The 22,381-nt window shown below is 29.6% G+C and overlaps 2 protein-coding genes and 1 pseudogene across 7 annotated transcripts in view; 2 read left to right on the forward strand and 1 right to left on the reverse strand.

Annotated features, from left to right (window-relative positions):
* The first annotated feature begins 2,591 nt into the window (after nucleotides 1-2,591).
* LOC126851967 (bestrophin-4-like) lies at nucleotides 2,592-14,104 on the forward strand. 3 transcript variants are annotated; one of them, XM_050596372.1, is made up of 12 exons: nucleotides 2,592-2,973; nucleotides 3,219-3,553; nucleotides 8,975-9,034; nucleotides 9,169-9,320; nucleotides 9,594-9,872; nucleotides 10,047-10,181; nucleotides 10,364-10,530; nucleotides 10,599-10,756; nucleotides 11,567-11,878; nucleotides 11,952-12,103; nucleotides 12,287-12,421; nucleotides 12,701-14,104. In XM_050596372.1, exons 5-12 carry the CDS (start codon nucleotides 9,694-9,696, stop codon nucleotides 13,542-13,544), a joined length of 2,082 nt encoding a protein of 693 aa, XP_050452329.1. In that variant the 5' UTR covers nucleotides 2,592-2,973; nucleotides 3,219-3,553; nucleotides 8,975-9,034; nucleotides 9,169-9,320; nucleotides 9,594-9,693; the 3' UTR covers nucleotides 13,545-14,104. The 3 variants fall into 3 exon arrangements, with proteins under 3 accessions (XP_050452329.1, XP_050452328.1, XP_050452330.1); XM_050596371.1 differs by having other exon boundaries at nucleotides 2,592-3,553; XM_050596373.1 differs by having other exon boundaries at nucleotides 2,592-3,553; nucleotides 9,169-9,305.
* Nucleotides 14,105-14,400: 296 nt separating this feature from the next.
* Nucleotides 14,401-22,381, forward strand: part of LOC126852000 (E3 ubiquitin-protein ligase TRAIP) — an 83,942-nt gene continuing 75,961 nt past the window's right edge. Inside the window, exons 1-8 of one of the 4 annotated variants that reach the window (XR_007687743.1) lie at nucleotides 14,403-14,861; nucleotides 15,035-15,409; nucleotides 15,509-15,610; nucleotides 15,682-15,804; nucleotides 15,896-16,136; nucleotides 16,226-16,369; nucleotides 16,486-16,732; nucleotides 17,365-17,421. Coding sequence is in view for 2 of the 4 variants with exons in the window: in XM_050596436.1 (XP_050452393.1) it covers nucleotides 14,749-14,861; nucleotides 15,035-15,409; nucleotides 15,509-15,610; nucleotides 15,682-15,804; nucleotides 15,896-16,136; nucleotides 16,226-16,369; nucleotides 16,486-16,590 (1,203 nt within the window). In the remaining 2 variants the exon portion in view is untranslated. Of the gene's footprint in view, nucleotides 14,862-15,034; nucleotides 15,410-15,508; nucleotides 15,611-15,681; nucleotides 15,805-15,895; nucleotides 16,137-16,225; nucleotides 16,370-16,485; nucleotides 17,084-17,364; nucleotides 17,422-22,381 lie in introns of those variants that run through there. The other 3 variants (XM_050596437.1, XR_007687744.1, XM_050596436.1) reach the window with 3 other exon arrangements.
* On the reverse strand, nucleotides 17,345-20,817 carry LOC126851931 (calcium and integrin-binding family member 4-like; annotated as a pseudogene).

Consider the following 22,381-nt stretch of genomic DNA (forward strand, 5'->3'; position numbering starts at 1 on the left):
ATACTACGAATCAGCCATGAAGTAATAGTATTCGATTTGTTGACTCTATACGACTCTGGGTCGGAGTCGAGTCAGATTTCAAGTTCGATTTGAAACTCAATGACTCTAAACTATCATGGCGGAAAGCGGTTTATGATTGGTTTCGTAATTCATAACCTCTATCAAAGAGTCTTTAACATTATTAAATAGTAATAATGAAAATATGATAAATAATAATGTTAAAAACTCTTTGATGGAGGTTATGAATCACGAAACCAATCATAAACCGCTTTCCGCCATGATAGTTTAGAGTCATTGAGTTTCAAATCGAACTTGAGATCTGATTCGACTCGACCCAGAGTCGAGTAGAGTCAATAAGCGAGACAACCTTAAGGGGTCTGACCACTCTGACCGCTAGAAAATTGGGCTTATTTTTAAAAATCTGTAAATTTGAAAGTATAAAAAAAATTTATTTATTTTTGGCCACATAGTAGATTAAGGTTTTAAGAGTGTTTCTTATAAGTTTTAACAAAAAATATTTTAAAATGGCGGCGCTGCAACTGTTGTGGTGGAGGTCCACGCGCGTAGCTCCACGGCAGTAAATTTATTTCAGTTATAATAAATCTGAAAACAAAAGAAAAAATTTTTGCTTATTCGTGAATAGTGTGGCTACAATGTAGCATACGATTTTTGTGATGAGTTGATTAATTACTTTTTTATTAATTTTTTTCTTGTCAAATTTCTATGATAACGATTTTTTTTTTCGACTCACCGTTATTTCCTCACTAATAGAAAAAAAAAATAGAAAAGAAAGAATTTACAAATTTTTAAAAATAAACCTATATGTCAAGCAATCAGCATGATCAAACCCTTAAGCGTATTGATTACCTAATTTCTAAAAATTTAAGAAATGTTCTATTTTGCAGTTAATCAATATATGCTTAAAAAGTGTGTTGTATGAATTAAATGTAATATTATCCTTATATGATAAAGTTGCATTTTTGATGTGCCTCCAAAAATGCAACTTTATCATATAAGGATAATATTACATTTAATTCACACTTTTTTTTAAATAGTATTTTGTAGAAAAATTTAAAAGAAACATTTAGATTTGCAAATATCAAAAAAATATTTTTGTAAAAATAATATATATATATATATATATATATATATATATATATATATGGATTTGATATAGAAATGCAAGTAATATACGGAAATATAATTTAATTAATATATTTTTTAGGAATATCGATTTGAATATCAATTAGGAGTATTGATTTGCAAAAAGAAAGAGAGCTAAGAGGTAAAGTTTTAACTTTACAACAAGAATTAATGCAAATTTCTGCAACATCTAAATCTTTATCGGAAAAAGCATTAAAAGATAATATATATCTAAAAATAAATTATCATTTTTTCAGTTTATTTTTAGATTATATTATCATCATTATATTACTATTATGATACTGCTATTATTTCTAGAAAATTGAAAGATTTATTTAAAAAACAAGTAAATTTTATCTGGAATAGTAAATTTTATTTGTTCGAAAAGTGCTTTTGTCAAAAGATATAAGCATTTAAACTTTAAAATAAAGCGTATTTAAATGATGCATGCGCTAGCATGATCCCAGAAATGTTGTTTAGAATTAAACAAAATTTTATAGAAGGCTTAAAATAAATGTTTAGATGGACAACAGTTCAAACATTTAGTAAAGTAAAAAAAAAACAGGAAAGCTATGATCTTTCTATTAGTTTTAAAGCACTCTATTTTAAAGTTTAAATGCTTATAACTTTTGATAGAAATATTTTTCAAACAAATGTTTTAGATAAAATTTACTTGTTTTTTCCTATAAAATCTAAATATGTAATATTTTATAGGGAGAATATGAAATTATGAAATTATTCCTCACCTCCTTGAAGGTGGAGACTTGTTTACGTAGTTAGGAAGATTTCTCGACATAAAATTTTTTCATGAACAACTTTTCGATTCGGCAAATATTTTTAGAGTTATTGGCTTGTAACATTTTATGTGCCACCCAGTATATGTATGTATATACATATATGTATGTATGTATGTATATCTATATATACAATATATATACACGCATACATATCTAATCCAATATAATATTTTAACTTTTACAATTATGCATAAATATTTTGAAACATAAAAAATTGAATTTTGAAAGCATGAAGATTGGTCTTCATTAATTTAGACACTATAAGAGTTTAGAAATTATAAATAACATTTAAAAAACATTTTCTAATATTTCTGATATTTTTTGGATATTTCTTTCACGCATCTTGAATTTATAGCATTATTTGCGCTCGGACTGAATTGCGCGAATCGAAAACGCTTAATTTCTCTCTCATCCATCATCCTGAAGAGGCAGAGAGACACGATACACTTCTTTTGTAAAGCGATAGGGTTGATTCGGAGGGTGAGTCCGCGTTGGGCGCCCCCGCAAAAACTCACGTGCAATTTACGTGCGTGAGCTTGACATTCGGCCCTTTTTAGATCTTGGGCAACTGCCATCGGATCGCGATCGCGCCCAACTGCAATGTTTAATATCCCGTCGCCCATACGAGAGTATGCCATGCATTTACTCGCGACGACCAGTTCGTCATCGACGAGCGCCAAGTGCGCACCCACGTGATAATGTCTCCCTTCGATACATCTAAAATCGCGATCCTCACTTGTTTTCACACACATTGATAAGTTTTTGATTTGTGATTCTCGGCAAAACTGCTTCGCGATGGTTTTCATCATCGATCGCCATTGTCAAGTGAAAATTATTTCTGGTGCAATCGTCTTGGTTTGGGTTCCTTGAATGCGTTTATGAAGAACTTTGAAATATTTGGATCGCCTATTCTTAAGAAAAATTACAAATAAAAAACGAGAAAATATATCGACTGAATGATAAAATGTGCATTCGAGATATGCCGGCGAAGAGAAGATATTTTAAACGTTATTAATTTTCTACCGAGACTGAGGTTTCAAATTATATACATTATCGTCATTTTAATATTAAAAAGATATTAGAGTTAAACAATTTTTTATTGTATTTTGTGATTTATTAGCAACACGGCATATACTTAGAAATAACCATATGTTAATTTTAGACTATATATGTGATTTGTCATGAAAAAATATAATTGAAAAAGATTGTTAAATAAGCTCTAAATTTAGTGTTTTGATAAGTGAAGAGAATATTTATTTTTAAAAAGTGTCCTTACAGAGAAAGAGAAGTGAGAAAAATTAAAGAGAGAAATTGAATTCAGAAATTATTAATAATGGAAAAAAATTGTGCAGAAATTATTAATTGTGGACGAAGATCATTAATTCTCATGTCGCTCATATTTGAATTGGCAGCTGCTTTAGCCAGCTAATTTCGTAAATTATACAACCGGAAAGAACATCGATATCGGTCATTCAATTTATCTGATTTAAACTGACAATGCACAAATACGAATACGGTGAGCAGATATTCGCATTGTGTGCGATGAAAAATGATCTTATGCAAGAAAGAAGATAACAAATGCATTAGTTACAACTGATAAAGTATTTTACACGGTGAGTCAAGATTATCAAGTCTTTAATTTTTCAGTCTATCTTGCATGACAATAGAAAAACATATTGATATATATATATATATATATATATATATATATATATATATATATATGAAAAGTACTATAATTACTCTTTTCTTATATTACTGAAATAATACAGTAAATTATATTTAAAATGTGAGACAAAATTAAGATATTTGTAATAAGATTAAATTGAATGCGCGTAAAAATATACTTATTTGCGGAAAGGTTTCAAAATAATTTATTTATTGATAATCTAGCGTTCGCTTCCGCGAAGTTATAAATATTTACGAGAATATTTACTTTTCGGCGTGCATTTATTATCAATGCAACATGGACTCCAAGACTTAAATCGTGATGTCTGGTTTTACAATCATGTGTTATAAATAATTCACCAAGTGCACGTTATTCACGCGCTAGAAATTTGCATAAGTTACTTATAAATAAAATGTTAAAAAATAATATTTTTATATTTCACTTGGATAAAATTTATAACAATGTATATTCACATACTTTGTGTTAAAGCAAATCTAACCATGTTCTTAATTGATATTCAAAATTTTATTTTTCTTAACCGCACATACTGTTAAGATTAAATAATTAAATTTTTAATTCTTTAATTATTTAACTAATAACACACAAATTACATAAAACTCCGCGTAATTGATGCATAATGTCTAAAAAAATGATAAAACAACATAACGTTAATTTTTAATAAATTCTTAATTTAAAACTCCACCATTTGCCACCAGTTTAAATTAATAATATTATGTTATATTTGCATATTAAATAAATAATTAATATTATGCTCTTATTATTTAACATTATAAAAAATGTAATTTTTTAATGTAAAGTTTAAGGCCAATATATTTCTATTTTTGAAACAATTAAAAGAAATGATTTATTAAACTTTTTATTCTCAACATTATATTTACATTTTAACTGCATGTTTCTCTCTCTCTCTCTCTCTCTCTCTCTCTCTCTCTCTCTTTTCTCTCTCTTTCTTTTTGTGTTTATTTTACAAATAAATTTATCTATATACAATACGATAAACACGTTTGAAAAAATTAATTATTTATTTTTAATAATGTTTACGTAGAAAAAATATTAACATAATATTTTCAACAATTTTATTTAAAAAATTATTATATATGTATAATAATTTTATTCTGTTGCTAACAAGTATTATATTGAATGATAAACTCAGTCTTTAATCAAAATCTAAATTTATAGCGTAAGAGGTCCTTTCTTCAAGAAGAATTTTTAAATTCCGCATTTTGTCCATAATCGCGGTTTTCGTCGCGGATATTCTGGGTAAGGTCGCGCGGAAATATAATGCATCCATAAGACGATTCGGCAACGCGTTATTCCTTACGCGTATTATTAACGGAGTGTTCGTGATGCATCAGCATTATATGGTATACAAACGATTAAAAATGAAACTATTACAAGATACATCTATTCATGGAATCGAATATACTTGAGCCAAAAACGCGACGCGATTTATCTCACCTACTTTATATTATATAGCTCGTTGGCAAAGAGATGCCACGCGTGCCGATGGAGATCATGATTTCATTAAATGTGAAAAAAAAATACGTGCGATATGTCTGCGTTGATCAGATGATCTAACGTCATAAAATGGTTAAATTATTATACGTTATTTTATTATAGATCCGCTGACAATAAAAGTTATTCTTCAGTGAGTATTAGTACTTAAAGTCAAATAATAAAACGTTGATTGTCTTAATATTGAGTTTTATTTTTAATTATTAATTCAAATTTATAAAAAGTTTTTAATTATAATAAACGCAGTTATATATAAGTCCGAAGCACATTTAAAAAAATTTTTTTATAATTAATTTATATGTATGACAAGTTTTTACGTAAATATAAATTAAATAAAGAAATTTTTAGATTTGAAACATGCACTTATACGCAAATACATATAAATATCAAATAAAAAAATTATTACAATTAGATTAATATTTTAAGTGTAATGTATACATATATAAGCCTAAAAATTTTTTTAAAGAAGTAGAAATATATTGCAATTACTATGATATTGCGTTTCTCGTATAAAATAAAATTTATTTTTTTTTTATATACTTGAAAATATTTATATATAGCATAAAAATTAACGATAGTAAAAATTGCAAGAGATTTCAGATTGTCTTTTATTCTCAGATATTTGAAAAGTTTTAAAAAGCCAAATGATGATAATTAATGCCAAGCACACGATGGCAATTGCCGCTGTATCGTTCTGGCTGCGTTTCGCGATGCATCTTCGAGGCATCGATCGACAAGGTGCATCCTGAAGTGCAGCCGCAAAGATCGCGCGAAAATCTCGTGCAAATCGTGTGTTTACCCAGACACCTCGTGGTTACTTTAACACCCAAAGTTATATTTATCGTCGCATTACTGGCGCGTTTCCCGAGACAAACGTTGCTATTAGACATTATTTATGATGAGCCGCGACAGAAAAAAATGCAGTCACGCCGGTAATCTTCAGTCACCATTTGCAGTTAGCCGATGACGTTTCACTTATGACGTGTGCAATTGTTTTTGGCGTCATATTGCATATGATGTAATCTGAAACTCCGTCCAGCTCATAGCTATGACGAAATGCGCATATAAAGCGCCGAGAATGATAGATCCAAGAGATAGATCCAAATCGCCAAATCAGTAAATATTCGTAATGAAATTAATGCAACATTAATTTGGTCAAAGTTAATTAAATAAATACTTAATCACAAAAAAATTCTTTTTACATACCACGTGGAACTTTTTATTTTCCTCATATTCGCTGATGAAATTTGAGTATTTGTTAATTAGCTGGAGTCTCATAATGTCTTTATATTTGCCTTGTATTCGCTAATGAAATTTAAATGTTTGTGAAATAGCGGGAGTTTTATAATGTCATAATGAGATGACTTTATTCGCCTTGGCTTTATTAGTCTTATCTTTATGGAGCGAAATCTTTTATACAGTAAATACGATAAATCTTTTATACAGTTGTGGTTGAACTGCGACCTTGATTGGAAAAGCATTGGAGTATAAACGGATACAATATCTAAGCCTAGGTTACTCCGTTTTTAGTCGAGGTTTTGCATCTCGGATATTTCTAGCGAATGATGTGATCGTGCATATTACCAATGTCACCGCAATGATCTTGGATCTCGAGAAAATCGTCGTTTCTCTTAAATGAATTCTTTTTGATGGATCGCTTTGCTCGAACGATTTGGTTTGGCGCTGTAAATTATTGTAAACCTATATTTAACAGCTTCACATACGATCATTTTAGACAAGATTAAAACCGAAAGATATATATATTCCACGTGTCGTCCGTAGAAAAATCACGAAATTGCGTTTTCAATGAGCTAAATTAATTGTCTATTGGCACAACTCATGCTTAAACTTCGACAATGATACACAGCTCGCTATATTAGACATACGATAAAAGCGGTGTTATAGCTTGTTGACAAAAACAGATATTTGTGTGAATGCTCTATGTATTATAAAGTACAGTAGTCTGGCAGATTAAGACGTGATAGTATACAGTACGTGGCAAAAGTTCCTAAACAATAATTATCTCAAAAAAAAATAATTTATTTAAAAAATGTTTAAAATAAAAGTTGTAGGGTTTAGAGAGAGATACTTGATGGTGGCCTTGAATCTGATCTTGAGATGAAATTTAGGGGTCACTCCAACTTCTTTTTTTTAACTGAAAAGCTCTATTTTTTATTACATATATTCTTATAGTCCTTCTCGAGATCTTTCCAAAACTGTACTAAAGTATTTATTCATTAAATATTTTTTGATTTATTTTATATCTTAATCTGATGTATTTTGATATAAAAAATAAAATATCTTGTAAAATATTTAGTTTTTGATATTCTTATCGTAATACCTTTATATATAGAATAATGAGACAAATCAATTGATATAAAGAAAATAATTGTTTTTAAGAAAAAGTATGTAATTATTTACAATATATTTTTATTAAAAACATATATATATATATATATATATATATATATATATATATATAAATCAATTAGTATAAAAAATAAATAATTGTTTTTAATAAAAATATATTATAAATAATTATATACTTTTTCTTAAAAACAATTATTTTCTTTATATCAATTGATTTGTCTCATTATTCTATATATAATTATTCTATATATATCATATATATATATATATATACAGGGTGTCCCGAAATTTTTGACACACTCGAAGTGTGAAGGTAGATTAGGCCAAACTGAATCAAAAAGTCCTGTACCATTTTTTTGTATAATGCTTAATAAAAGAGTTATTATTGAGTAAAGTCTGGCCAATCATCGCCAATCTTTAGTCAAGCGCACGTTGGTAAGCCACGCGCCTGATAGTGTGCGTGAGCGTTCAGCTGTTACAGCGGCGCACCACTACCAGGCGTGCAGCTCACTGACGTATGTCCGGTTAAAGATCGGCGCTGATTAGTCAGACTGTACTCAATAATAACTTCTTTTTGAAGCGTTATAGAGGAAAATGGTACAGGACTTTTTGATTCAATTTGATCCAATCTACCTTCACACTTCGGGTATATCAAAAGTTTCGGGACACCCTGTATATTACACATATATACACGATAATATTATAACAAAGTATTTTTTTTATTAAGTATTTTTAAGAGTTAGTCTAGATTTTATTCTATATCATATTTTGATACAAAATATAAAACATCTTTTTGACAAAATATAAAACATCGTTTTTGATAATACTTATATGTATAGAATAATGAGATGAATCAATTGGTGTGAAAAAATAAATAATTATTTTTAATAAAAATATATTGTAAATAATTACATATTTTCTTAAAAACAATTATTTTTTCATACCAACTGATTTGTTTTATTATTCTGTACTTAAAAATATTATGGTAAGAATATCAAAAACTAAATATTTTACAGGATATCAAAATATGAATCAGAATATAGATAATAAAATATAGAATAATTTGAAAAATATTTTATTGTTGTGTTTTGAAAAGCTTTTGAAACTCTTGAAAAGCTACAAGAATATGCAAAAATAGGACGTTTCGTTTAAGAAATTGAAGATGACCTTTACGTGAGTTTCAAACGATTATCCAAGGTCAAATAATTGCCACCATCTTATGTTTCCTTTGAAACTATCAACTGTTGTCTGAAAATTTTTTGTCTATAACGAGTTACAAAAAAGATATCAAAATGCATTATTTAAAATGGGACACACTGTATATACAATATATACCCACACCCACACACCCACACACACACATACACATATATACACTATGTTTAATATATTTTTAATCTAAAAAGGAACTATTACTTTCACAACCATATGTGTATTTTAAATAATTATTCATTAATTGCAGGAATTTTTTAACTGTTTGATTGTTATACCTGAAAATTGAGCTAGCATTCGTCTGCAGTTGGTACGTAATTGAACAATAAAAATTTTAAATATAAAAATGTATATATATATATATATATATATATATATATATATATATAACATAACGTATATAAATATATAACATATTAATAAACATTATTTATGTATTAATAGCTTACAGAGAAATCTTCCGATGATAAGTTGTTTCAAAATGGTTAGTGTTTGGAACAATCCGTTTCAAACATCCTACGTTAGGATACGAGCCCATTTCGGCATAATAGCTGGTCCATCTTAAATTAGAAATTACTTAGGTGAAATATGTATATGTATGTATTCAGAAATAAAATTTTCGAACATTTATATTGAAACAAGATTCAAAAAAAAAATTTGGGAAGCTTATCTCTTTTTTTGTCTATTTTATTCTGTTCTATATAAATTAGCTTATAAAAAATTACTTATCAAAATAAATTAATTTACGAATTTATAATAAGTAAATTTTAATATTGTTTATAAAATCTCTTGTACAACTTCTTTCAAAAGTATTTCAATTGACTAAACATGTTGCAGTTTATGAATGTAGTGTATAATATTGCTCTTAGGTTCGGTAGGCGAAAATTTCTGGAAGTATGATTAACAATGTGCTCGCAAGCACATCGTTCACGAAAAGAAATTGGTACGGTGTTCTTGAATGGATAAAAGATGACGGTCTCTTATCAGTATGAGGTTGCCAGTTCCACCAGCGGTGGATTCACCAGGCTTCTGTTTATGTGGCGTGGTTCCCTGTACAAGCTCATCTACAGGGAATTACTACTTTATCTGCTTCTCTTTGGCGCCTTGTCCGCACTTTATCGCCATGTTTTTAATGCTACACAAAAAAGGTGGATACTCCGATCTGTCTTAATATATAAGCTAAATATATACATATAAAATTTATTATTAATTATTTTAATTATCTTGTCACACATATTTATCGTTTAAAACTAATTTAATTTAAACTGTTAATTTCTTCTAGTAATCTTTTAAGAATTATTGTAATATATAATATATTACAGAGAGTTCGAGCAAGTTGTCATTTACTGCGATACCTTAATCAAATTAATCCCACTGAGTTTTGTACTCGGGTTTTATGTATCCTATGTGGCGCAGAGATGGTGGAAGCAGTACAAGGCAATACCGTGGCCCGATAAGTGGGTTTGGAAGCAGTTATTAAACAATGCACTTTAAATTTTCAATTTAATTCCTAAATTTTCAACAGCGAAGAACATTAGATATTTTCTTGTCTCTTATACTGAATTTGGGAGAAACAAATACTACCAAAATAAATATAAAAGAAAAGCGAATGTAATTTTTATTTCTTTATCTCCTGTAGGGTAATGCATCTCGTGGCTCTCTACATTAGCGGAAATGACGAGTACAGTCGGATGCTGCGCAGGGCTCTCATGCGTTACCTGAATCTCTCCCTGATACTCGTCCTACGTTCCATCAGTTCGGCGGTGAAGAGACGATTCCCCACTCTCGAGCACGTCGTTGATTCTGGTAAATCATAATAAAAGATTATCGATCATCGTGCTCATCGTGATTAAAAATTAATAAACATCTTGTAGGTTTCATGACCACATTGGAACTCGAATTGTACCAGTCGGTCCCAAGTGGCGAGTTTAATACTTATTGGATACCGTGTACATGGTTCGTTAATCTTCTCAAGGAGGCACGCAAGACTCACAGGCTACCTGACGCGCAAGGTTTAAAACTAATTATGGAGGTACGAATAAAAACCTCATGTGTATCTTACATTTATTTGTTTAACATTTTCATAAATCGACAGAAATTTTTTTCATTATTTTAACAAAGCACAAAAAAAGAAAATATGTTTTATATAAATATTAATAAGAATAATAATATTATATCAATGTTGTGTGTTAAAATTAAAGACGTTAATGCCGTCATAAAAATTGTTTCTAATTTCTATTATACAATAATTTTTTCTCAACTGATAAAGCAAATAAAATTGTCTAAAATATTATAACTTTTTAAAGGCATAATTGGTGTCTGTATCAAACATAGTTTCTTTCAGTTATTAAATTGTCTTTTAGAAACACCGCGTATATGATATGTTATGATTGTATAAAAATATGACCAAGGAAGTCAATCGTTTGGTCGCAAGAACGATTAGGTTTTACGAGCATCTACTGCGACGACGAGTCGATATATAGCCGATTAGAAATAGCCATAAACCTACGTGTCGCGGTTTATCAACCTACGTTTTTATTTTTTTGCGATTAGGCATACGTGTCTCAGTCACATTATGCGTTTGCACGTTACAAGCAAAAGTCAATTTTAATATGCACGATAAACTTCATCGATCAGCGAGTATGACGTATATAAGGAAAGTTACCAGCAGATTTTTTTTCAATATAACAATTGAATCAAATTTATCATTTGTATTTTTGTGATTCAATCTTTTTTAGCGGCGTGATAATTGCTAAGCATTTAATTGTTCAAATGCATTAATAAATGTAAAGCCTTTTTTGTACTTGTTAAGCATGTACTTGTTTGTATATTTTATTTGCAGGAATTTAGCGAGTTCCGGACTAAATGCGGCCTCTTATGGAGCTACGACTGGGTATCGATTCCATTGGTGTACACGCAAGTGGTGACGCTCGCTACTTACAGCTTCTTTGCGGTCGCCTTAATCGGCCGACAATACATTGATGGTGTCGAAAAGCAATTCCAATTAAAGATAGATAAATATTTGCCTATTTTTACGATTTTGCAGTTTTTTTTCTTTATGGGGCTGTTGAAGGTAGCCGAACAGCTGATAAATCCCTTCGGAGATGATGACGAAGATTTTGAGCTGAATTGGCTGATCGATCGTCATATAAAGGTAGAAATCCATTAAAGATTGTTTTCGAAATGTCGTACTTTTATGCGTAGTTGTATTTATGTGCAAACACTAGGTATCGTTTCTCGGAGTGGATACGCTGATGAATCGCTGTCCGCCGCTCGTCAAAGACATTTATTACGACTCCGAAAATGTGAGCTTGCCGTACACGGAAGCTGCTGCGGCGTACAAGAAGAAAACCTATCGCGGTAGCGTTGCAAATATGATGTTAGTACTTTGTACATGTACAATTTACAATATTTGACGCTATAGCTGATTGAGTTTATTTATAAGATTGTTGATTTTTAATATGAAGTTGCTTTTTCTCTCTTTATTTCTCTCAACGAGCAAGTTGTCTTAAAGAATCTTAAAGGAATACAGCTTTATATTTAAAATTTATTGATTTTTTAGGGTACCTGAAGAGAAACAAATGATGTTCCTGCCTGAAATTTTGGAGGAAGAGGAGGAATGCAAGAGTATTCCGACACCTCGCACTTCTACCGTCAGTTTAGCAAATCCAAGCGAAAGTCCAGTGATCGAAAGGCGGTAAGATTGGCTCGCAATTGTTTTAAAACGGATGAGCAAGTATAATTAAAGCGCATACTAAATATTATAATTATGATAAAATAATTAATCGTAGTTATTTTAATCATAAAATATTACAAATTTCCCGTTTTTTTCCCAGTAAAAGAAAAAAAAAATAAGTTCAATAAAAAATACATTTAAAACATTATATTCTTGAATTGTGAGTGAATAATTAACAGCTTTGTGTATCCGAAATGATGCGATACAGGAACTCTATTAAGTTAGACTCGTTTGTTTCAGCCAGATCAGCGGGTCCCCTGCAACACCTGCGAAGATGGCTGGCAATTGTTCCGAAACGGTTGTGCAACTGGATGAGCAAGAGCAACCGCTCGAAATGAAGCATCGACACGTCATAATCGAGGCCGCCAGGAAATTCTCTGCCCTGGCGAAGGGCTCGGCGTCTCGCGCCGGGAAATCCTTCTTCCCGGCAACAAAACCATCCAAGTCAGTCATGCATCCTTGGCCAAGCACGACAAATATTTCGCATTCCGCGCAGACGTCGATCCAGGCGCCGATTTCCACCCCGATCGTTCTCGAGGCGGGTAGTCCCTGGAAAAAGGATTCATTCAAGAGTTTCCGTCAATCCTCCATGGAGGATTCTGAAGGACGACCAAGCGTCTCGTCGCAGAGCGATAGAAATCAAGAAGGCGTCGTAAATTCGGCATTCATCGAGGAGAAGTTGCAGGACGTGCCGGATATCTGTGATTGTGACAACGCGGAAGAAGAATATGATACTTCCGGTTCTCCGACATCGTGCAAAGACTCCTGCCAGCATCTACCAATTCCAGAAGTGGTTGATATGCCTATAATTGGGGGCGAATCGAGTCGTCCGAGTAGTCTGAAATACCTGAAGAGAGACCGATCGACTAGCGATTCCAAGAAGAAGAAAGGCATTCAATGGCCGAGATTATCCGGTAAATCATTAAAATTTCGCAGAAGAACTACCGATAACATACCCGCGATAAGCACAATGATGAATCAAACCAGGAGTTCGCCAAACTTGAGTAATCTAGAGGAGCGGAAATCTGCGCAAAATGTCAAAATTGATCTTTCTTACAAGCAAGAAGAAGATTCCAAGCTGTGAATGATGTATAGCTGTGAACGAGTAATATAAATTGATGCTATAATGAAATTTCTGCAAAATTTATCTTTAAATATGTGTGAATTTCTTAAAGACAGAAATTTTTATTAATGAGATTCTCTCTCTCGCTAAAAGATCTTTCAGTGCAAAAATTAAACATTACGCTCTCTTTTTCTTTCTCTCTCTTTTCATCTTATTATAAAATTTAATTAAGTTGGGACATTTTAAGATCGTTATAGATCTTAAAATTATCTTGTTAAAAATTGATAGTGCTGTGAAAAAACTATATAAAATTACGTTTATTCTATTGTTATTTATTACATTTGTTTATAGAATTATATCTGAAGTAGAGTAATATGCAATGCAGAATAATATGCTTTATTATTATGAAATGATCAGTGACATAAAATACTTTACCTACATATTTCAGTGTTTTAATTATTACGATTAATATAAGCAGGTATACATCCACAGGAATCGATAGCGTTGTTTAACATTACGATCTACATATCCGTGTAAATATTGTAAATATATATTATAGAATATATTTCTCTTTTATTGCATTATGTAGAAAGTAAAGCAATTAATTTACAAAAAAATGTAAAAATTTTTTATTTAAAGAAAGCATTTAACTAACGATATTTGCAATGTTATTAGAATCATTAAAAATATAATTAAAGAAAAATAATTTATGAAATTATAATATACATACATATATATCTATATATATATATATATATATATATATAAGATTCCGAAATGTATATATAAAAAAAAGTTTATTTTAGAATTTTTGAATTTTTGTGCCAGGTGATTTTTAAGATTTATCGACTGAAAATTTTTAACAGTACTTCGTCGATATATTATCATATTCTGAAAAGTTTAGACAACATTTAATGATGAGAAATATATAGCACAGATGGCATTATTTAAGTGTTTTAATGTTTTGGCGCATATTTACATTGTTCATCTCTCGCAGTGAAACTTATTGTTACACTCTTTTTTTCGAATTTTATCTTTCATTGTAACATTTTCTTCAGTAATAGTGCGGACCAAAAATATACGTACATCGACGTAACAGACCCAAAACATATCAAGGAATTTTGTCATTTTTTATGGATTCATTTCGACGAATGTTTTTTTGAAACATCTGAAATAAGCCTTTCTTTCATCGAAAATACAAGGTCAATTCTCCAAGTTAGATAAAATGAATATAGTGTGTGTGATTTGTAGCGAATTATTAGTACCGTCCAATGAAGTTTTTCACACTCCATGTGGACATATTTTTCATCATATATGTTTAATACAATGGCTTGAAAGGTAATTTTTCATGGTATCTAAAATTCTATTCTATCTATTTGTATTCCTTGATTCTTCCTTTCTTACTTATAATAATAATAATATCAATATTTATTCTATTTTTGAAAATTTGTGTATTATATATTTAAAGAATTTATAAATAATGAGCCTTATTAAGCATTGCTTTCTTATAGATCAAAGACTTGTCCACAATGTCGAGAGAGAACTACAGAAAGCAAGATACATAGGATTTATTTCAATTTCTCAAACAATGATAGCATCGTAGAAGATCCTTCATTTCTACAAAGTAGAATCGATAATTTGACTTTGCAACTTCAATTAAGGGACCAAAGAATCAATAATCTTACAGAAATAAAAGAAAAGTTGGACATGCAAACAGCTGGTTTAAGAAAAGAAGTTAGAAAAGTAGAGAGTGAAATAAATGGCAAAAATAGTGCCATTCATGCACTGAAGGAACAAATTAAATTTTATAAACGAGAATGTCAAGATATAGACACTTATAAAAAAGAAATAGAACAGTTGAAGAAAAAAAATGAAGATTTAAAAAAGTATTTTCTTTTTTTTTAAATAATTTTGTTAATATTTAAAAAACATACATGTTATTTACAAATTATATTAAATCTTACAATTAAAAATGAATTTTATAGCTTGCAAGCTTTGCTAGATTCTTCTATTGATGAAGTAGATGATATAATGGCGATGACATGTGATATTGACAAGCTCAAGACATACATAGTAATAATGAAAAAGTATGTTTATAGATATATGTATTTAATACAGCTGCAAGTAATATGATAATATAATTTAATTAATTTTTCAGGAATATGAATACTGATTTACAAAAAAAAAGGGAGCTAAGAGATAAAGTTAAAACTTTACAACAGGAATTAATGCGAGTTTCGGCAACATCTAAGTCTTTGTCAGAGGAACGCAGTAAACGAAGGTATATTTGAAAATAAATTATAACTTTTTTAGTTTGTCTTTTCTAGATTATATTATCATCATTATATTACTATCATTACTGTTATTTCTAGAGCATTGGAAGAACAATTAATTATTTGTGAAAGTGAAAAAATAAATCTTCAAAATCAGCTTCTTGTTGTACAAGAAAATTTGTGTAAATTTGCCTCTAATATAAATATGCCTGTGGAGAAGCAAGACAGTTTGAAAGTACAGGCTTGTGATATGAAATCTGTTGAGATAAACGAGAATACAACGATGCTTGATGTCACTCCAAGACTAAAAAAAGATGATAGTTGTATTATTATAGACTCAGTAAGTAAATTATAAACAACTTATTTAATTACATTAATTTATTTCATTGTATTTCGTATTGTGATTTTTGGAATTAACACTTGTTACAGGATAGCGAAATTACTCCAGAAAATATAAAATCGCAAGATTTTTTCTCAATGAAGAATTATGGTATGAAAAGGGAGAGATCTAATAGTAATCTAAAAGTTCCTTCCATACTTGCCAAAAAATCGAAGTTTCATGCATCAAATCAGGTAAACTATTTTTTATTTGTATTTAATGTAATTATTCTATTTTGTATTTAATGTAGTTATTCTATTTTTATACATGACTGTATTTGTGTTTATAATTTTTCTTACATGTATTTAAGAAGACTAATGTTGGTATGACTTTTGATGGTTTTGGCGGACATGCCAAATATGACAAGTTTCCTAGCCCAGTATCTACCTCACATATAAAGAAAATCAAAAGATGAAACTTGACACTGCTAATAATCAGAACCTCAGTGATGTATATAATTATATAGTTGATATAATGTGTGACGCCTACATTGGAAGAAGATATTAATTATAAGAAACTTAAAAACCAACAAAATTTTCAATTATTGTTGCATATTGGTACATCGTAATCATTATTATTTTACAAAAAAAAAAAATTAATTTTGATTTGTGATTTATTTAAGTGAAACTTATTATAATTTATGATTATATTTTATTAATTTCTGTATTGTGTATTGCAAATGTACGTAAATTGAAACCTCCAACAATTTATGAATAATTTATGGCTGTTTAAATTAATTTAAATCGATTACGAATTAATTTCTATTTTTTATTACGTTTGACAAAAATTTAAATTCTATAATTTTTCACTTGTTTTTTCATTGAACAAATTGTAAATTGCATTGTGATTTTGTAAAGAATAGGCAAATTAAAAAGAATTGATAAGAATTCTTCAAAAATTGAAAGAGAAAGAAAGTAAAGTGTATTAAAGATTAATTTTCCTTTTTTATTTCATCTTATCAAGAGAAATTTCTATCAACTTAAAGAGAAGAAAAATATTACTGAAAAATAAAAATATTTGATTTCAACAGCAGAATATAAAAATAAGTTTGTCTTTTTGTTAAAAAATGATAAAAATTAATGATTTTAAAAGTAATTTCCGGTTTTAGAGATACACGAGTACAATTTCGTAGAATTAATTTCACTTTATAGAAGGTAGTTCCTTTCAATTCATCGACTTTCTGCCGCAGAATCAACAACCGCCACCGGAAATTTGTTGCAACAGAAAGCGGCTTTCAGCAAAAGGATTAATCGCTTCCCGATTCCATCCTTTGTCGAGAACGCACAGCAGGAATGTACACCGACCATTCGCGCTACGTTCTCCGCACATTGCCGATCGATTTGAACCTGTCCGCGCTTATCTAAGTCCGTCAGCTTCTAGACTGCCTCGATCAGATCGTCAAGAGAGACTGATTATCGCTGTCTAGAAAAATCTAAAAATAAAGACTGCGTTCCTGAATTTAAATAATGAATTGCATGCATCTTGCAAAGTTGACGGATAAATTTGGTATTTCAAAAGATAATGCTAAATGAGATACAGAATAATAAGAAGAATCTTATGTAATTTATATAATGAAAAATATAGGTATAATGCAGTATTTCTTCATATGTTGAGTTGGACTTTTTTTTTAATAAACTCACGTAAAATATCTTTATAATAACATATTTTAATTAAATACTGCATAATAATAATCCAGATTTTTAAATATATATATAATAAATGATATCGCAAATACAGAAGAAATGAATTAGAAATTTAAATAATGAAGCTAGAAAGTATATCTCTCGGATTCAACTATAAAAATGACACGAAATTATACTTGTATTCTTTCTATATTACATAACATCGTTCAATTTATCTGAATAGAATCACAATCATATCGATAGATTGCTGCGAGGACGCGACTCTATCTCCAGTAATTTTGACACATCGACCGAAATTAAATTAACGAAATCTGCTGCAAATCGTCGACTACTATTATGCAAATGTTCAACGACCATTTGCAATATGTGTTAATATTTCGACTATACACTATGTTTATATAAAATACTTTTGATAAATTATCTTAAGTCAATATTTATAAATTGAAAGAGATAATCTTTTGCACAAAACGTATCGAATTTTTAATTTATAAATATTGATCTGTCATGATTTGCTGAAGATGTTCGCGAGATTGGGCACGTATTTCGGAAAATTACTATATTAATAAATATAATAATAAATAATATAATAAATATCATGATTTTTTTTTTTTTTGAAAACAATAGAGTTTTTAGTTTTATAATTATATTTTTAATGACCGATGTATTATATACGAGTATATGTTTAATGAGCATGTAGGACAGTGGACTGCAAATATTTGTTGGGACAAGAGTTAGAATTTCGGGCACACAAAAGTCTGTGAATTAGATTAAATTGCATCTCTACGAGCTTACCGTAAATTTCAAAAGCCCATGTAGCTCGAACGCCCTGGGGACAATTCGCAGAGAAAACCGAGCAAAAGTTAAGAATGTTCTCAAAGCTCAATTGTCCGTTCTGTTTCGACGAGAATACCCGGTATATCGCGTCGCGGAACGGGATTGCATTAAAAATCGCGTCGCGTATTACATGTTTTAAAAACTCGATTATTCATACACGCAAATTCTTTTTTATTTGCTTCGAGAAACATAATGCATGTAGACGATGCTCCAAAGTATATGCGTAATCTTTGAAAAGTCAATTCAAATTAATTAAATCTTTATTTCACACTACATATTGAAATAATAATTTTAATTAAATTTTTAATACGCATTGAAATTTAATTCCAATATGCAAAACTTATTAAAGTCGGCGATTCAGTGAAGATTATACAATATTTGAAGAGCAGTTTGTTTCATTCATCGTGTCGTAGTTAATCATCACCTTGTACACATGTCTAACTTGCAGAAAAAAATGCTAACGTTTAAGCAGGATTTATTGCTGTGCGATATACGCGATGTGCAGAGAATGGAAATTCATTCTTGCATACTGATAATCCAATATTGAAATTTTGCTATCGGAATTTTGAACATTATTCTGTCTAAAAGTTTTAAGCATATTTTGTTATTTAATTTTACATACATAAAAATAATATGTAAAATAATATATATTAAATAATGTGAAAATCAGAACTTACGCGGATCTGCGAAAAAATTTTGTCGATCTGCTTCATGGAAAAGCGAAGATTTCTTTTAAGAACGCCTGATTTCAAATCATTTAAAAGTTTTTAAATCCTAAAAATTGTAAATTAATTGATTAAATTAGAATAAAAATTATAATGTAACATCGGAAGGTAGAAATAATAGAAATAATTGCGTAAACATAGTGTTAGCTTATAAAAAAAAACATTTTTGGCACAAAATAATTAATGAGATTGATGCTTGATTGATCGATACTTGATGTGCGTCACTTTTATAATGTTTTCCAAATTATTTATTGACATATGTATTTTAGTGACTCATACAAAATTAAATTCTTTTAACGGCTGACGAATTTCACTCTTGCTCAAGTATGTCAGCTCGACATATTCATCGAGGATGTCTTCCGAAATAATGTTCTCACTGGAATCTGAATTACCTATAGATACAGTTTCAATTTAATACGCCGACAAAATAACATCTAGGGCCGATCTGACTACTATCGCATTAACGATAATGTTATCATTTCGGTGATACAGAAAACCGATACCAGCGTTGTCAATTTTACGTGAGTACATTATTTCTTAACTGCTTAACGACAATAGCATTTATGATTACATTGTAACACAAATTTGATGCAATTCTTCTTGTTACTATATAGACACATTTATATCGATAGAATTTTATTGATATGTCAATTGATAAATACTATTAATTTTGGAATTAAGTTTAATAAAATAATTTATCTACATGACACAGATTAGTAGTCGATACGCAGATTTAAATCTCTTAAATAATCTCCTTTATCAAATTCGTGTCATAAAAATATCATGCATAAATTAGTTAAGAAACATTTCAAGACAAATTATATATAAAAAGGCATATAAAATATATTTGTTGAATGCGTTTTGTGCACACTTTAAGCGGTATACAAAAAATGGTAAAGGATTTTCTTGCTTGGTTTAATCCGCTCTACTTGTATATTTCGGGTGGAGTAATTATTATCAGACAACCTGTATATATATATATATATATATATATATATATATATATATATATATACAGGGTGTCCCAGCTAACTTGATCACTTTAAATATCTCGCTTATTTTTAATGATAGAAAGAAATGTTACATAGGTAAAAATTATTTGTTGTCAGAGGACAAATCCTGTACAAAAAATTTTTCTCGAGGTCATACTTTTTGAGATTTCAAGGTCATCAATATTTTTTTAAATAGAACTAAATTTTTATTTATGACGTGATAGCAGAGGTGAAGACCTTTCTAATAATTTATTACACAATGACCTTCACATGATCTTGAGCATAAAAAATTAAAAAATTGAGCTGATGGTATTATTTCCAATAGATGAGGCCCAATGCTAGTAAATAAGTTTTTGTATTGCGTACAAACGGAATGCGGAATGTTTCTTCCAGCCTTACCATAAATTAGAATTATGTCAATTTTCTCTGCTACACTCAAAAATGCCATCCTTACACAAAAATAACGAAAGCTCTCACAATTACTGAGGAAATTTAATCACGATGAATTTCTCAATTGAACTGATAGTAATGAAATTGAAAGCTTACCAGCGTTTGCAAATTGAAACTGTTCGTCATTGAGAATACAAAAACTTATTTACTAACATTAGCCTCATCTATTGAAAGGATTAACATTAGATCAATTTTTTGATTTTCCATGCCCAAGGTCACATGAAAGTCATTGTGTAATAGATCGTTTGAAAGATCTTCACCTCTGCTATCACGCCATGATAAAAAAATATCTAGTCCCATTTAAAAATATCAATGACCTAGAAATCTCAATAAGTATGACCTTAAAAAAATTTTTTGTACGGGACAGTATTCGCCCCTTGACAACAAATAATTCTTGTCTATAACATTTCTTTCTATCATTAAAAATAAGCGATTCAAGGTGATCAAGTTAGCTGGATCACGCATATACAGGGTGTCCTAAACCACTCGTACACCTCTTTTCTTTCAAAAACTAAGCATTTTAGAGAAAAAGGTTTTGAACAAAAATTGTATGATTTTGAGGGAAACATACGATAATGTCATTGGTTTGACTTTGGATGACATCGTTAAGATCAAGTCAAGGACACCTTTAATTTCTTAAATGAAATCCCCTATTTTTTATTGCATATTCTTATAGCTTATGTCGAGAGCTTTCCAAAACACTATAACAAAGTATTTTTTCACTATAACAAGAATTTTTTGATTTATTTTATATCTTAATCTGACATATTTTAGTATAAAATATAAAATATCCCAAAAATTATTTAGTGTTCGATAATTGTATCGTAATACTTTTATGTACAGAATAAGATGAATCAAATGGTGTAAAGAAAAAATAAATAATTGTTATAAAAAAATATATTGCAAATAATTGCATACTTTTTTTAAAAACAATTATTTTCTGTAGAAAAAAAATACACACACACACATATCACATATATATATATATATATATATATATATATATATATTTATTTATGTATTTATATATAATGATATATATGTATAAAGAGATATACATGTGTATGTGTGTATTCACAGGAGAGAGATCGCTTAGAATTAAGCGCCATACTGCTCGCAAACGCTTAAACCGATTACACGTGGAACGCGCGGAATTTCACATGCGAGCTTTAATTAGATTGTCAGTGCCGATATTGAGCGCGATCGTTGATTAGAAAACGCGTGGAAATCGCGAGATTTGCGCGCTCGTCGAGCGAGCGAAGACATCCGTTGCATAGATAGGTAAACAGATAAATAGACATGAAAGCTGTGCATAACGGAAAATTGCAATTTCTCCGATCTCGTGAAATCACACTTGTTATTTCGGAGCTTAATTAATATCGCGTATGAGTATCAAAGATACAATCTCGGTGTTAATCGAATTGCGTATTATAATGCGTGTCTAACTCGCAGCCTGGAGTGATCCAGAGTCATATTTGAGTCATTTTACATTTATTTATAATAAAATAGAAATCTCGTTTTGTCCTTAGCCTAACTTATATATAACATATATATTAGCAATA

This window comes from Cataglyphis hispanica, chromosome 9, assembly GCF_021464435.1.
Source record: "Cataglyphis hispanica isolate Lineage 1 chromosome 9, ULB_Chis1_1.0, whole genome shotgun sequence".
Taxonomy (NCBI): Eukaryota; Metazoa; Arthropoda; class Insecta; order Hymenoptera; family Formicidae; genus Cataglyphis; species Cataglyphis hispanica.

Excerpts from the sequence above, each read along its gene's own strand:
- LOC126851967 (XM_050596371.1), top strand. The coding sequence starts at position 9,694 with ATGACGGTCTCTTATCAGTATGAGGTTGCCAGTTCCACCAGCGGTGGA. Across the intron at positions 10,182-10,363 it reads GCAATACCGTGGCCCGATAA|GGTAATGCATCTCGTGGCTC; the intron begins GTGGGTTTGGAA and ends TATCTCCTGTAG. Across the intron at positions 12,422-12,700 it reads AGTCCAGTGATCGAAAGGCG|CCAGATCAGCGGGTCCCCTG; the intron begins GTAAGATTGGCT and ends CGTTTGTTTCAG.